This window comes from Pongo pygmaeus, chromosome 9 (genome assembly GCF_028885625.2).
Source record: "Pongo pygmaeus isolate AG05252 chromosome 9, NHGRI_mPonPyg2-v2.0_pri, whole genome shotgun sequence".
NCBI classification, from domain to species: Eukaryota; Metazoa; Chordata; class Mammalia; order Primates; family Hominidae; genus Pongo; species Pongo pygmaeus.
In genome coordinates this window covers 13,923,704-13,940,999 of record NC_072382.2, presented here as the reverse complement: position 1 = coordinate 13,940,999, position 17,296 = coordinate 13,923,704, and the positions used below count along the sequence as shown (strand labels likewise).

The 17,296-nt window shown below is 50.1% G+C and overlaps 1 protein-coding gene across 1 annotated transcript; it reads left to right on the top strand.

Moving 5' to 3' along the window:
* Positions 1-7,940: 7,940 nt before the first annotated feature.
* On the top strand, positions 7,941-17,242 carry LOC129007728 (pepsin A-4). Its single transcript, XM_054438936.2, has 9 exons — positions 7,941-7,996; positions 8,485-8,647; positions 10,906-11,023; positions 11,877-11,995; positions 12,671-12,870; positions 14,223-14,339; positions 15,472-15,616; positions 15,718-15,816; positions 16,934-17,242. The coding sequence occupies exons 1-9, from the start codon at positions 7,941-7,943 to the stop codon at positions 17,081-17,083; spliced, it is 1,167 nt and encodes a 388-aa protein (XP_054294911.2). The 3' UTR covers positions 17,084-17,242.
* The last annotated feature ends 54 nt before the right edge of the window (positions 17,243-17,296 follow it).

Here is a 17,296-nt window from a genome sequence, read left to right as displayed (position 1 = left end):
GTGCTCCTTTCCCTCCAAACCTTCCCTGCTTCACGCTGATCCCGTTACCGTGAGCTCCATCCACCCTGGCCTCCCACGGCCACAATAGTCCAAGTGCTTTCCCATCTCCAGACTTTGCACATGCTGTTCCCTTTGCCTGGGTTGCTTTTCCCTTTTTCTTGACTTGCTAACACCTAGCATCTGCAGATGTGGCTTAAATGTCACTTCCTGGCTGGATGCAGTGACTCACGGCTATAATCCCAGCACTTTGGGAGTCCGAAGTGGGCAGATTAACTGAGGTCAGGAATTCGAGATCAGCCAGGCCAACATGGTGAAACCCCATCTCTACTAAAAAAATACAACAAATTAGCTGGGCGTGGTGGCAGGCTCCTTTAATCCCAGCTACTCAGGAGGCTGAGGCAGGAGAATCGCTTGAACCCAGGAGGCAGAAGTTGCAGTGAGCTGAGATTGCTCCATTGTATTCCAGCCTGGGCAACAAGAGCGAAACTCCACCTCAAAAAAAAAGTCACTTCCCTGTAAAAGTGATCAGCCCTCCCTCACCACTCTCTCAGAGAGCCTGGGCCCACCTTTCCCTCATGGTACTTGGCGCTACCTGTAACCATGCATTTCAGTGTTTAAGATTCACAAGGGCAGGGATGGTGATCGTTTTAATTAGGTTTGAAGCCCAAGCAGCAACAGCAGGGCTTGGCACATACTAGGAGGTCAATAAATATTTGCTGAATGAGTGATTAGAGAAGACTTTTTAAAAGGAAACATCTCAGATAGGATGAGAGTATGAGAGTGGGGATATGGTTTGACAAAGGCCACGTGAATAACAACAGGTGGGTCAGCTCCCACCCCCACCAACATTCCATCCTGGTCATATTGTGTCATGGGATAAGCAGGTGGATTTCTCAAGTTTCTGGGAAGGAATTTCACCCTGTCCTGGCTTCTTTGCTGGATTTGTTTTTCTGACATTTCCCATGTACCTACTTTGAAGCTAGGCAGTGTGCTAGGCTTCACGGATACAGGCAGGTCTTCCTGGATCCTATCTGTTCTCCTGCGCCTGGCCCCATCCTTCCTTCCTCCCCCATCTCAACCCCAGCAGCCGCAGCTCAGCCTCTCTCTCCCAGCACCTCTTCCATTCCCACCCTGGGATTCCTGAACCCAGTCAGAATCTAAAGAGGTTCCTTATCAGACAGATCATTTGACCAGAAAGCCCTGCGCCAACATATCTGATTTCATCCTCCCTATGTTGCTGCACAAGACAAGATGAATTCACAATCCTTTGCTGCAGTCTCAGGCCTCTGCTTCATGCATCTTCCTCGAAGGGCCTTGGGGGTCTAAGCACAGCTCCTTCCATCCTTTTCATTCACACTCATCCAGGAGTGTTATTTTAATCTCACAGGTCTCCTGCCCCATCCATCTTCACCTGTCCCAAATGATCACTCCACATACTGCTGGTGGGAGTGTAAACTGGCACCACCCTAAGAAGAATGATGTGGCTGTATCTATCAAAATTAAAAATGCATATGCCGGCCGGGCCCGGTGGTTCACGTAATCCTCATACCTGTAATCCCAGCACTTTGGGAGGCCAAGGCAGATGGATCACCTAAGGTGAGGAGTTTGAGAACAGCCAGGCCAACATGGTGGAACCTCATCTCCACTAAAAGTTCAAAATGAGCCGGGCGTGTTGACACGTGTCTCTAATTCCCAGCTACTTGCGACGCTGAGCCAGGAGAATCTCTTGAACCCGGGAGGTGGAGGTTGCAGTGAGCCGACATGGTGCCATTTCACTTCAGCCCGGTGACAGAGCGAGATTCTGTCTCCAAAAAACACAAAGGAATGATAAATGTTCAAGATGATAAATATGCTAACTACTCTGATCTGATCACTAAACATTACATGTACAGAAACATCCCTATGTATCCATAATTATGTACAATTATTACATGTCAATTCAAAAGAAAAGAGCCAGGCACAGTAACTCATGGTGTAATCCCAGCACTTGGGAAGGCCAAGGCAGGAGGACTGCTTCAGGCCAAGAGTTCAAGAACAGCCTGAGCAACATAGCAAGACTTCATTTCTATCGTTTTTAATAAATAAATAAAAGGAAAAGAAAGAAGATGTGGATATAAGAGAACATTCATAAAGCACTGTTCCTAAGAACTCCACACTGGAAGCTACCCAAATGCCTATGAACTGAAAAAGAGAAAATAACGGGTATATTGATGCAGTGGAATAATACACAGCAATGAAAATGACTGAGTAACAACTCCACATGACACCATTTGTGGATGCCTCTCCTAAACATGATATTGAGCAAAGAAGCGCAATGCAAACTAAAGTGCTTATTATTTGGTACTATTTAGCAAAAGTAGAAAAACAGGTGAAATGAATCTTTGCTGTTTGGAAATCAGAGTACTGATACGCTTGGTTTGGCACTAGGATAGTGACTGCAAAGAGCCTGCGGTGGGGTCCGGGGGTACCTGACATGCCCTTTTGCTGGGTCTGGGTTGTGGTTACATGTGTGTGCTTGGTTTGTGAAAATTCACCAAGCTGTTTCTTATGATATGCACCTTTCTGTGTGCATACCATATTTTGAGAAAAGTTTTAAAACGATAATGTAGATTTATAAAAATCACTTGTAAAATACAGGACCACGATTTTTCTTTCAAAAGCGGGTTCAGGTTGCAGATAGAGTAGCACAGAAGAAGTGAGCTGGGCCCATCAAAGCGGGTTGCTTGCAAAACAACATGTGCCATATCTTGTGGTCCTATATTCGTAAGTAAATCAATACATTCCTTTACTATGGCAATGGTGCTTAGTTCTGGGTAGTTGGGTTATAAGTCATTTTTAGAATTGTATTTACTTATAAATAATCTACAGTGATCATGTATTACTTCTATAATTGAGCCAAAAAAGTTATCATAAATTTGACTTTTAAAACCTGCATGCATCTCTGGAGAAGCAGCCCAGTTCTGGGACTGGGGAGTGGAAAACACAATGTTCTCTTTGGCGTAGGAAGATCATGTCCCTGGGGTGAGACCTTGATTGAAAGCTGCTAGGGGACCAGCCGCCCCAATGCCTATCACACCAGCTTGATAACACTTATCATGCTTAAGTGCTCCATCTCAGCCTTGCTATAATTGGGTTCCTTAGATCTCATTCCATTGCTTGAGTTGATTGGTTCATGGAACATTTCTGAACACCTGTGCCATTGGCAAGGGCTGCCCTGCATCGGAGACACTGCTACCAGTGCCCCTGAAAGCCAGGCACTACCATACTGAGTGCCAGGCCGGGCTAATGGCAAAGCAAACGTTGTTGTCTAATCTTTCTGCTTGGCCAGTCTGGTACAATGAGATGATGTGGCTTCCTTGCTGGCAGCCACGGATCAGCCCTGGCTGAAAATCAGATCTCATGGGAGCACGTGGTTGCAGAATCAGGATTCCCTTTTCTATCCCAAGGGTTCCTCCAGTAAAGAGGGCTACGTGGAATGGCTTCTCCAAGTGCCTCTGGGATGGAGGATGCAGCCTTCATGGAATGTTCACGTCACACACTAACCCATGAACAGAAACCAGGTGGATGTACTTGGTCACATAGTCTGGCCAGGGACCAGAGCCTCCTGAGACCCAGGTTCAGGTCCCATCTGTGCCATTTCTTAGTTATGTGAACCTGCACTGATCACTTAACCCCTCTGAGCTACATCAGTTGGGAAAAAGTGGGGGTTATAGTACAATAATTCTTTTTTAAAACAACTCAAAGCATTCAGAAAAGCACAAATAGGCACACAAATGTAAGCACTGCTATGTTGAGGGAGGTTTGCAGATGACCTGACCAACAATGTCACCTTCTCCCTTTTCAGATCACTCACATTGCCTGAGCAGAAAACCACCTAGCACAGCACTGAAATGGTCCCAAAACAGGGAAGAGCAAAAGGCAATCAGGTGGATCTTTTTCGAGTTATCAACGAGGTTTCCAGTCCTGTTTTCTATTGCTGATGACAAGTTAACACACATTGAATGACTTACAACAACTCACATTGACTATCTCACAGTTTCTGTGGGTCAGAAATCCAGGCTCACTTCAGCTGAGGCCTCTGTCAGTCAGGGATGCCAGCCTGGTCTGTGGTCTCATCTGAGGCTCAACTGGAGAAGGATCTGCTTCCATGCTCACATGCTTGCTGCCAGGATTCAGTTACTTGCAGATTGTCACACTGAAGGCCTGAGTTCCTTCTTGGCTGTCAGCTGGAGGCCACCCTTTGTTCCTTCCCCTTGGGCCTCTTTATAGGGCAGCTTTCTTTATCAGAGCCAGCAAGGCGAAGAGTCTATACAGAGAGTGTGCTAGCAAGACACAAGCTACAGGCCTGTATAATGTCATCACAAAAGCGACATCCCATCTACTTTGCTGTGTCCTGCTGGTTAGAAGCAAGTCCTGCCTACACAAAAGGGGAGGGGATTATACAGGTGTGTGAACACCAGCAGCATGAATAATTGGGGGCCATCCTAGAGTCTCTCTGCCATACCCCTGAATTGGTGTCAGCAAGCATGCCAGCGTCCCTCAGGGTGCTAAAATCTCTAATGTGGAGAAACATTATCATCTTCACCAATCCGAGAGTTTCCCCTCAATGTGATCCTAATATCCATCCAGGTGGAAAGAAAGAGCCCCTTCCACACAAGTTTTCCCTTCAACTGAACACAAATGCACCAAAGGCATGGCCTAGTCCTACCATGCTCAGGGATGTACCCTCAGCAGCTAGAGCATCCCTGCACGGTACACAGCAAGTGCACAATAAGGCATTTCAATGAATGTGTAAAGGGGCTTGCAGGTTTCTGCCTGGGGAATCTTCCTTCTGCTTCCCAAATATACTTCTCCTCTGCTCAAAATTCCCATGTGGGCCCCAGACAAGCTGTGCCCCAAAATCAGTGCCCATCCTTGGGATCCAAGCTCCCTCCCTTCCATCTGGTGGCAGCCTTGAGTGAGGGGATTCCATCTGATGCCCCCAGAACTTAGGCAGCATCTTCAGGACCATCAGGTTCTTCACATGAGTGCTAGGATCAACCCATACTTAGGTGATGGATACTCTAAATACCCTGACCTCATCATTACTCTTTCTATGCATGTAACAGAATATCACATGTACCCAAAAATATGTAAAATATTATATGTCCATAAAGAGAGAGAGGGCCAGGTGCAGTGTGCTTCACCTTAATCCCAGCACTTTGAGAAGCTGAGGCAAGACGATCGCTTGAGCCCAGGAGTTCCAAACCACCCTGGGCCACGTAGCGAAGCCCTGTCTCTACAGAAAATACAGAAGTTAGCTGGGTGTAGCGGCTCATGCCTTTCGTCCCAGCTACTTGTAGCCTGAGGCCAGAGGACTGATTGAGCGTGGGAGGTTGAGGCTGCAGTAAGCCATGATCACGCCACTACACTCCATCCTGAGTGACAGAATAAGACCCTGTCTCAAAAAAAAAAAAAAAAGGGAGAGAAGAGGGAGAGAGAGAGAGAGAGGCTTGAGAGGTAGAAAAGAGAGGAAGAGAAGGAGGCAACAGAAGACGTGAACGTGGAAAATATAAGGGCTAGTCATACTGGAGTGAGATTCACAGTTAAAAAAAAAGAAAAGAAAAGAAAAGAAAATGGGCCCAGGATAAACATTTGGGACACGAAGATGTCAACTAACAGGGGAGTCTGAAATGTCAATGTGTTTTCTACTAACCACTACTGTCCCTGAACTTATCCACACTGCCCACTCCTGAATACTCACCTGGAGGCACTGGGGGAAACTTGGAGCTGTTTTAGAACCTGTGGCTCTCACGGCTGGACAGTCTGAGGATGCCTCATGGGATCTGATTTCAGAACCAGACCCTGAGACAGGGCTTCCTATCCACATCATGACCTCCCCCCTCCCCTGTCTTCCTCCCCAGCAATTTCTGCATCAGAGTTTTCACTCTACTTTGTCCACTGAATCAAAGCTCACAAAGTGGAGGATCCATTGGGTTGGTAAGTATCCTCTTTCTTTTTTCTTTTTTTTGTTTGTTTGTTTGTTTGTTTGAGACTGAGTCCAGCTCTGTCACCCAGGCTGGAGTGCAGTGGCAAGATCTCGGCTCATTGCAACTGTGTCCCGAATTGGTTCCTTCCGGTGGGTTCTTGGTCTCGCCGATTTCAAGAATGAAGCCGCGGACCCTTGCGGTGAGTGTTACAGTTCTTCAAGATGCTGTGTCCAGAGTTTGTTCCTTCAGATGATCAAATGTGTCCAGAGTTTCTTCCTTCTGGTGGGTTCATGGTCTTGTTGGCTTCAGGAGTGAAGCTGCAGACCTTCGTGGTGAGTATAAAGGCTGGTGCATACTGCTGCATTTACAGACGCTTCAGCTAGACACAGAGTGCTGATTGGTGCATCTATAAGCCTTTAGCTAGACACAGATTGCTGATTGGTGCATTTACAATCCTTTAGCTAGACACAAAAGTTCTCCAAGTCCCTAATCGACTCAGAAACCCAGACGGCTTCACCTCTCACAACCTCTGCCTCCTGGGTTCAAGCGATTCTCCTGCCTTAGCCTCCCCAGTAGCTGGGATTACAGGCGCCCACCACCATGCCCAGCTAACTTTTCTACTTTTAGTAGAGATGGGGTTTCACTATGCTGGCCAGGCTGGTCTTGAACTGCCGACCACAGGTGATTCACCTACCTCACCCTCCCAAAGTACTGGGATTACAAGCGTGAGCCCGGCCAAGCATCCTCTTTCTAAGTCACTCACCCACGAGTATGAATTGTATGCCCAGATTGCTTTGCTCCCTTGTAGCTGATTTCAACTCAGTTGTAAGCCTGGAGCACCTGGAGAAATCAGACCCAGGTGGGATCTCAAAGGTGGAGAGGGTGGGAAAGGAGCAAAAGAAAGAGAAGGCATGCAGAAAGGGAGGGACACAGATTCCAAAGACATACCTGGCCTGTCTGAAGTTTGCCTCCTCCAGGAAGGGAAGGCAGCATTGTCCCGGTGCTCTCTCCCTCCTCCCCCGTGTACTGCGCACATCTCCTTCCCAGACTCAGCCCAGTTGCAACAAAAGCAAGCCACAAGTCCCATAGGCTAGTCAGACGCCCGACAACCCCACACAATGACACTTATGTGGGGAATTGTGTCCTGAGTCCCAAACGACCGACCCCCCAATGTGCTGTGGATAAGCAGTGACCACAACCAGTACCACCTATGACTGAGTCGGGGGCTGCTCTATAAGAACCCCAGCTGCGTGCCCACTGGGACAAATCAGGCTACCTGGGGCTCCTTCACATCTGTCCAATGCTGTGTTAAACGCACTTTTAACCAATTTTGTCGACATGCTCAGCCTGTAAAGTTTTAATGTCGGCCCTTGTCGATGCTTCAGAAATAAGCCTGTGGCGGTGGGACAGAGCAAAACTCCATCAGTAAAGAAAGGAAAGAAAGGGAGAAAGGGAGAAAGGGAGAAAGAGAGAAAGAGAGAGAGAAAGAGAGAAAGAGAAAGGAGGAAAGAAAGAAAGAAAGAAAGAAAGAAAGAAAGAAAGAAAGAAAGAAAGAAGGAAGGAAGGAAGGAAGGAAGGAAGGAAGGAAGGAAAGAAAGAAAGAAAGAAAGAGAAAGCGAGAGAAAGAAGGAAAGGAAGGAAAGAAAAGAAAGGAAACAAAGGAAAAGAAACCAAATGAGCCTCCAGGTCATTGCTCCTCTCTCTCTCTGCGGGTCCACCCCCATGGCACCCTTCCCCCTCCCCATGGCACAAGGTTACAATGGAAAGTGCCTCAGCGGGAAAGGTCTCAGAATGTGGCTCAGGGCAGCGACAATCTTATCAGGAGCTTTTCTGTTTGGGATCAAGGGAACCGGTGACCTTCCGAGGCCGATAAGGTGGGACCCAAGTTGCATATAAGGGGCAGCTCATGCTGCTGCTCTGCACCTTCCTCCCGTCTTGCCTTCTCCCTGGAGTTGGAATCCGGGAACAACCATGAAGTGGCTGCTGCTGCTGGGTCTGGTGGCGCTCTCTGAGTGCATCATGTACAAGTGAGTCCGGGTGGCGTGGGAGTGAAGATGCTGCCTCTCACATCACCTTTCTTTCCTCCCGTGTCTTCCTTCTTCCCTTTTTTCTCTCTCTCTCTCTACGGCTGTCTCCAGCCCCCTTTTCTGCCTCTCTCTCTGCCCTTTTGGGAGGCAGCCCTGCAGACATGGTTAAAACTTGGGCCTAGCCTGACTCTGGTTCCCAGCTCCACCGCTAGTCAGCTTAACTTCTTTGCATTATTGTGCAGAAGTGGGAGCTTCTCCCTTCCTTCCATCTTCCTCTCTTAGATCAGCTGGTTAAGAATCCAGCCTGGGTTTGGTTCCCAGCTCCACCACTAGTCAGCTTAACTTCTTTGCATTATTGGGCAGAAGTGGCGGCGTCTCCCTTCCTTCCTTCTTCCTCTTTTAGACCAGCTTCCCTTCCCTTCTGGGGCTGCCACAGCACCCGCTGTGCAGAATCCTTGCCTAATTCCTCTTCCTTCTCCAAACCACAGAGTCCCCCTCATCAGAAAGAAGTCCTTGAGGCGCACCCTGTCTGAGCATGGCCTGCTGAAGGACTTCCTGAAGAAGCACAACCTCAACCCAGCCAGAAAGTACTTCCCCCAGTGGGAGGCTCCCACCCTGGTAGATGAACAGCCCCTGGAGAACTACCTGGATGTGAGTGTGTGGGCAAGTGGTGGGGTCAACTCTGCGGAATTGGCCGGCAGGAAAGAGGTTGTCCCAGGGGTCTTGGAGGACGGGCCTGGGCTCTGAGGCTCCAGGCAGTGACCCAGAGTCTGCCCCCTAGATGTCAGGGGCCCAGGGCAGGCAGGAAAGCTCACAGTCAAAGCTGTTGTTCTTTTATTCATTCATTCATTCATTCACTCCTTCATGCAATGTTAATTTCTTCTGAGCGCCTCCTTATATGTCAGGGCCTGTGCTGGGCTCAGGGGGAGACAGCGGTGACCAAACTCATAGCCTAGGAGAGAAACACAATAATCAAGGAATCTCGCAAACCAATGAAAAGAACAGGCAGCAGGAGGACTACAGAGTGAAGGTGTCACACTGCGAGAGTCTGCCACTTGGGCAGGGAGCCTCCCTGGAGCCATGCAGGAAGAGCGGGAGTTTCCAAGAGAACAAGACAGAACTCCGCAGAGCCTGATCCCTTGTGCCAAACCCTGTAGCAGGCAGGAGCACAGTGCGTTTGAAGGGGAGCCGAGAGGGAGGGAAGAAAGGTGCTGCAGACTGAGGCCCAGGAGACGAGGAGTGGACTGAGAGAGGCTCCAACCTAACTGCCTCTGGTATATCTTAAACAGGGGAGTGACAAGATCAGATCTGAGTTTCAGAAAGATCACCCTGACTTTCTTATTTGAGACCGAATAACAAACACCCTGCCCTCCCACAGATATTGTATGTCCCCTCTGTGCCTGGCACAGGGCACAGGGCACAAAGCAGTGATGCCTGTGGTTCAGAGACTGGCCTCTGCCGTCCAACAGACCTGGTGCAAATGTGGGTCCTAGTGCCTCTAAGCCACAGGACCTTGGACAAGTCATTTAAATACTCTGAGCCTGTTTCTTGGTCTGGAAAACAGAACCACTAATATCTAGCATCAGAGATTATTGCCAGGAATTAACACAATCATGTTTTCTGGAGTACTTAGCATGGGGTCTGGGGGGCCCTTGGTAAGAGGCTTGGTTAGCGCATTTATTTAGTTCACAAATATTTAACAAATATTGGCACCTCTCTATGTGCCAGAGGCTATGCAAGTTGCCAAAATGATGGTGAATAACCAAAGTTCCTGGAGCTTATACTCTAAAGGGGATGACAAATAAACAACCATGTAAGATAATTTCAGGTAATGATGAGGGCCATGACAAATTAATTAATTGGACTATGGGGAAAAAGAAGATAGAGAGGGGGCAAATTTAGATAAAGTGGTCACGGAAGGCCTGTTGGCAGAGGGGACATTTGACTAGAGATTCAAATGATTGATTTTTGAAAAAAGGATCAGCCAAGGAAAGTTCTAGAATAAACATTTTCCTGGCATAAGAATAGCTTGTGCAAAGGCGCTAGGGTAGGAGTGACTAGTCATCACCAAAGAACAGCAAGCAGACCAGTGTGGCGGGAACAGAGCTGGCAAGGCAGACAAATGCTGCCATTAAGAAAATACTGTTTGGTTGGCTGAGGCGGGTGGATAACTTGAGGTCACGAGTTCAAGACCAGCCTGACAACATGGTGAAACCCCGCCTCTACTAAAAATACAAAAATTAGCCGGGCGTGATGGCACACACCTGTAATCTCAGCTACTTGGGAGGCTGAGGCAGGAGAATCACTGCAACCCAGGAGGCGGAGGATGCAGTGAGCCAAGATTGCACCACTGCACTCCGGCCTGGACAACAGAGCGAGACCTGTCTCAAAAAAAAAAAAAAAAGAATAAAAATACTGGCAATGCCCTTTCTTGCAACTTCCTGTACACATCTAGATGTAGAAATAAGAAAACTGGACACGTTTCCATCTTTAGGTGGTTTGCTTAGCTTCTGATACACAATTTAAGGCACAAGCACTTAAGCTGTCACTTGCCCAGTGCTAGAAGTTTCCACTCCCATTCTCCGAGAACATGCGCTGTAAGGATGGGAAGACTGTGACAGACAAGACAACAGCTGAAGAGGGAACAGCAGACTGTTAAGTGCTTGTAGTGCTTAGCAGAGAGCAGAGGGTAAATTGGGGAAGCAATCAGGGAAGACTTGAAGGAGGAAGGGACGCCACGGCTGGGCTTTGAAGGATGAAGGCAGTGGCTGGGAAGAGAAAGACAAGAACTGTGAGGAACGAAGGAAAAGATGGAGAGGCGGACTGAGGAGATGACCCAGAGACAGCCCCTAGGGAGGCCCCAAAACAGAGTCCCCGGTCCATGAACTGCCCTGTCCTTGCCTGGACAGATGGAGTACTTCGGCTCTATCGGCATCGGAACTCCTGCCCAGGATTTCACGGTCATCTTTGACACCGGCTCCTCCAACCTGTGGGTGCCCTCAGTCTACTGCTCCAGTCTCGCCTGCAGTAAGTGCCCAGCCCACCCTACCCCACTCTCGCTCCCCAGCACCAGCCGACCCTGTGGAACCCTGGACACCCACGGGCTTCAGACAGCTCCCACCTCAAGCCTGCTGGAGCCACTCAACAGGCATTTATTGAGCACCTACTATGTGCCAAGCACTGGGCTCAGGGGGTAAAGGGATGAGTGATATGATCCCCGCGGTCAAAGACTACACAGTCCGAGGGCAGAGAGAAGCTCTCCTAAATAACCACAGCCTGGGAGAGGAAGTATGGGGGGCCCAAAGCAAGACGGGGCCAAAGGGCTGTAGAATAGCCCACCAGGAAAGAGTCCAGTGCGTGTGAGAAAATGGCTTCAAAGCCTGGCTAGAATATGCCGGAGGTCAGTGCTGACCTTGCTTAAAAAAAAAAAAAAAATCATTGGTTTGCTAATGAAAGAGAGTTTGTCTTTGGAAGTCATGAACAATGTGTGTTGCAGGTTCCTTCCTCTTCTAGTGTTTTCACCTGAGTTTTAATGAAGATGAGGTGCCTGTGGCATCATCCACATCATAATAGCAGCACTGGCCGGGAACTAGACAGTGAAAGTGCTCATCACTGGACAGCTACAGGCCTGCTCCCCTCAATGTTGGCCTGGAGGGGTCCCCAGGAGGCCCTGGGGACCTGTCGTCAGTGAATGGTCCCAGTAGTTCAACAAGACAGGACAGGACCTGGGGTCTCTTGGGCTCCGAGGGTCTAGGGGGAAAGGTCACTGCTCACCTCGAGAGCCCCTCCCAGGGCCAGGAAACCCCATCCCAGGAAGACATCCCAGCCCATGACCTTCACCCAGCTCTGACAGACTGACAATCACCGCTTGTCCTTGCAGCCAACCACAACCGCTTCAACCCGGAGGATTCCTCCACCTACCAATCCACCAGCGAGACAGTCTCCATCGCCTATGGCACCGGCAGCATGACAGGCATCCTCGGATACGACACTGTCCAGGTGGGCACCTGCAGGCTGCCGCTGCATCCCCCCATCAGGCACACCCAAAATAAGCTTATTCCAGCAAGATGAGTCTTGGTGATCACAAAAGTAACCTGATTGGGGGTGCAGGGTCGGGGAGAAGCAGCAGAGATGTCACAGACATTGCTAGCTTGGGTGGCAGTCAGTAAAAGGGTGGGATGCCAGGAGCCATAAGCCAGCCTCAGCTCCACACAAGCAGAAACTTATGGAGTGTGGGGAGTCTCAATAAAGGCTCAATTCTCTACTAGCACCTCCTCTTCTTCCTTCTTCTCCCGACATGCAGCACCCCAAGTCATGAAGTCTCCACAAGCCCTCCCTGCTACTTGCGGGGCATGGCAGGCGTCAAAGGCCTAGGGTCTAGGGTCTGCTTTGCATTTGTTCATCAGAAACACAAACACCCAGTGACCATCTGTCCTCCAGCAAAATCTCACCCTGAGTCATAGACTGTGGCCATCTGGAGAGCAGCTGCCATGGTTACCTCCAGCAGAGGAACGAGCATTCCAGGAGACAGTCCCTCTCCTGTCCTTCCAGGCTGATACCCTGGAAGCCAAGTCCTGCATGAGATGAACCAGGGTGGCTCTGGGCCTCAGGCTGGCACCCAGAGCTCAGTGAACATGACCTGATGGTGAACATCATCTCGGTTTCCCCACCCAGGTTGGAGGCATCTCTGACACCAATCAGATCTTCGGCCTAAGCGAGACCGAACCCGGCTCCTTCCTGTATTATGCTCCCTTTGACGGCATCCTGGGGCTGGCCTACCCCAGCATTTCCTCCTCTGGGGCCACACCCGTCTTTGACAACATCTGGAACCAGGGCCTAGTTTCTCAGGACCTCTTCTCTGTCTACCTCAGCGCGTAAGTTGAGTGGAGAGGGGCCTCCTCCCACCTCCCCCTCCAGACGTCACAGTGTTCTGGCTCAGCAGGAGCTGTCCAAGGCTGGCTGCGATGGAGAGGGTCTTGGGAAGCAAGGGATTTGGAAAGTCAATGTCTGAGGCTGGAGAAATGTGTCTTTGGAGAGTAATAGTGCCAAGTCTGTCTCTGACGGGCCATGTGCACTCCATCTTATTTTACCAGCATCTTTGTCCCCTTGATGTGCACAACTCAAATATCATCAGCCATTTACCCCTCAGTGCCGGTTCCCTCATCCTTGGCCCCCAAAGATGCCATTTAAAGTGAATACACTTGGTCAGGCGTGGTGGCTCATGCCTGTAATCCCAGCACTTTGCGAGTCTGAGACGGGAGGATCACCTGAAGTCAGGAATTCAAGACGGGGTTTCACCATGATAGCCAGGATGGTCTCGATCTCCTGACCGCCTTGGTCTCCCAAAGTGCTGCGATTACAGGCGTGAGCCACCGTGCCTGGCCCTGGATGATTAATTTCTTACTGCCGTCGACATTTGCTTCCGCATCTAACCTGAAACTGCAGAGATTTAGAAAATGAATATTGCAATAACAAGGACTCCTGCAATTTACAACAGGAAGGCTCTTTGTCATGTGTTCCTCTTGGCCAGTTAATGTTCGAGGTGGCTCTGAAACATCATCTGCCTCTATGAGCACTTAAATATTTCATGTGGGGCCACTGTATCTCCCCAGCCAGATGTGAGTTTCTCGATCTGGGCACTGTTAACATTTCAGACCCGCATACGTCCTTGCCGCCAGGGACTGTCCCGTGCATGGTAGGATGTTTGGCAGCATCCCCAGCCTCCACCCATGAGATGTCGGCAGCATCTCCTAACCCCACCCAATCATGACAATCCAAAATGTCTCCAGACATTCCCCTGGGGGCAAAACTGCTCCCACCAAAGAACCAGTGACCTCCACCATCAAGTCCTTAAGAGCCGACACTGTCACGCACTCACTTCCCTGGGGTCCCCATGGCAACTAGAGTGGGTACCACAGTGGAAACCATACACTCAACCTATAAGGCCTGTGTTCTTCCAAACGTAGTTCCACCACTCCCCCGCTGTGTGACCTTGGGCAGGTGGCCTCAGCCTCCCTCAGGATCAGTGTCCTCATGGTAAGTGGAAATAACAGTGACAGTGCCCACTGCATGGGCCCTGGCCTAAGAGGAAAACAAACCACATGGTCACACCCCAGGACAGCCCTGGAAAGTGCCCAATCAAGGGTAGCTCTCACGAGGCAACAGCAGATGGTCACACAAATGGACGAACAAAAAAATTCATGTCTTCTCCCCTCACTTTCCATAGCGATGACCAGAGTGGCAGCGTGGTGATATTTGGTGGCATTGACTCTTCTTACTACACTGGAAGTCTGAACTGGGTGCCTGTTACTGTCGAGGGTTACTGGCAGATCACCGTGGACAGGTGAGACTGCCATGGATGGGCAGCATCCAGGCCTGGGCCCCAGATCCCATTTCCTTATGGATTCATAGCTAAGCAGCTTTCCAGAATCCCCCCAGGAACAGCTGGCAAAGGGGAACACACTCCAGGGGGAAGGTGGAAGTTGGCCAAGCCAAAGAGACCCCTAGAAAGACACCTCCCTGAGGGAGGAGGGAAGAGCTGTCTGGGAAGCCGAGACTCTGCAAGGGTGAGATAGCCACTGTCCTCCTAGTCACGGAGGCAGGACCATACACCAGCATCCCTGGGGAGAGCGGGGGACCCACCTGTTCACACATCTCACAATTTAAGGGGCCTGTGAACCAGCACATGCTCCTCCCACTCAAGGAAACATGTCACTTTCAGTCTAGAAGTGGGCCAAAATGGCTAAGAAATTGTCTGAAGTCACTTCGTTCCACCCTCCCCTTCAGGGCCTCCCTGGTCTGCCTTGCAGCTTCATTTCCGCGCTGTTCTTCCCCCAGCTGGCCTGCTAGGGTGCCCAGTTGTGTGGGTTTTCCCAAGAATGAGCAATTTCCCAGGACAGAGACTTTCAGTACTAAAACTGGGACCAGCCCAGGCAAACCCGGACACATGGATCACCTTATGTCTGCCCAGCCATGCTAAAATTTCACCATTTCCTCCAACTCCTGCCCCAGCCCTCTGGTCTCTGTCCCTCCCCGCATACCATCCCCTGATGATGTCCTCCTTCTCTCTTCATCTGCCTGGCATCCCCGGATGTCTGTTCCCCTGGCTGCTCCCCTTCACCACCTCTCACCCTGGACCCTGTTTTTGTTCCCTGCCACATGCCTGGCTGCTCATCTTGCCCTTCTGCCAACATAACTTATCTTGCTAGCTAGGCTGGGAGCTCCCTGCAGCCTGGAACTGTGAGGCTGTCTTGTTTAGCTTGGCGTTTCCCATGCCTGGCAGAGAGTAGGCACTTGTGAAATATTTGTAGGGTAAATGAATGCGGGATGAATGAGTGCGTGAACAAGAGAAACAGAAATTTCACGTATTGGCCAATGGATGGGTGGGGAAGAATGTCTGGGTTCACCTCCTGGTTCCTCCTTGGAGAGAAGTACCCCTGAGGGCTCAGGGACCATAACTTGCTTCTTACCCTCAGCATCACCATGAACGGAGAGGCCATCGCCTGCGCTGAGGGCTGCCAGGCCATTGTTGACACTGGCACCTCTCTGCTGACCGGCCCAACCAGCCCCATTGCCAACATCCAGAGCGACATCGGAGCCAGCGAGAACTCAGATGGCGATGTGAGTCCAGCCCTGACTGCTCTGTTCTACACTCAAGTAGTGGGTGTGCCAGGCAGAAGGGACGAAAACCCTTCTAACTTTTCCACCCTCACTCTTTCCAGATGGTGGTCAGCTGCTCAGCCATCAGCAGCCTGCCCGACATCGTCTTCACCATCAATGGAGTCCAGTACCCCGTGCCACCCAGTGCCTACATCCTGCAGGTGAGGGGGTTCTGGACCAACCACTAGAGGGGTTCACACAGAATGTGGCCACACAGTCCCCCTCTGCAGAGGGAAAGTGCACTTCCACGAGCTGAAGCCAACAGGCAGAAGCAGACGAACGTCTGCCCTAGACAGCCTCCAGAGAAAAAGAATATATTAAAAACAAATGCAGGAATAAGAACTCGGATACAGCCCCCTAAGGGAACAAGTGACGTAAAAGTTAATCGAGTGAAAATAGGATTCTATTTGGACCCCTGGGTCCAAGTCCTGGGTCTGAATCACTAGCCCATTGATTCTGAGCAAACTACAGCTCATCTCACCCTTAGTTTTCTCATCCAAAAAGTAGAGATGGCAGCTTTCCCCACCCTCAGAGTGCAGTTAGGTTAACCAAGTGAGACTGATCACATCAGACCTACCAAGGGTTGGGCAAATGGAAATCCTAATTTCCATAGGCTGGGGCTTCCCACACTTCTACCATCTCTATCAAGTAGCAAATCTTTAGCTATACGAGCCACAAGAAAACTCTTTCCCTTCTGTTATTATAACGTCAGGTGGAAAACTAATTTTGCCAGTGGACTCATGTTACTCAACAAGAAGCACTGATGCCTGGGCTCCCCCACCGATTCTGATTACATTAGGAGAGGGAAAGGCCTGAGCAATGGGATGGGGCTGCGGGGGTTCAAAGCTCCCCAGGTGATGTGCAGACAAGGTCGAAGCACAGTGACTTACTGAGGCAAGAGGGCTAATAGCTCATCTGCTTTGCCCCTGACCAGATCAGAATAACAATGAGAAAAGGCTGTGGCAGCAGGGTTTTCAAACTCCTTCCTAGCAGCTGAATTCTCCCTAAGCCCCTTAGCACCGATGCTGATGTCAGGGTTCCTGTGCCTGCCAGAAACACCAGATAATGGCCAGTAATGCGTAGAAACCAGTCGTTCAGTGGACTGCTTCTGCAGGCCGACTCCAGGCCAAGAACAGCCGAGTCCCTGGACACTGAGCCAGGAAGCTCCTCCTTGCACGTGCCTTGCAGCTGGACCAGGGCGCCCTGGATGTTTCTCACCCAGCGCCTATCACTACTGAATCGGTATCCCAGCTCCACTTTTATTCTCCTTTTCTCCAGAGCGAGGGGAGCTGCATCAGTGGCTTCCAGGGCATGAACGTCCCCACCGAATCTGGAGAGCTTTGGATCCTGGGTGATGTCTTCATCCGCCAGTACTTTACTGTCTTCGACAGGGCAAACAACCAGGTCGGCCTGGCTCCCGTGGCTTAAGCCTAAGTCTTTCCAGCCACCTCCCGGGAAGATCTGGCCTCCGTCCTGTGCCCACTTTAGATGTATCTAATTCTCCTGACTGTTCTTCCCAGGGGAGTGTGGAGGTCTTGGCCCTGTTCCCTCTCCTACCAATAACGTAGAATAAAAACATAACCTACTGAAACAGGTTTTGTGGAGCTGCTTCTCTTTGCTTGTCTTTTTCCTTCACATCAC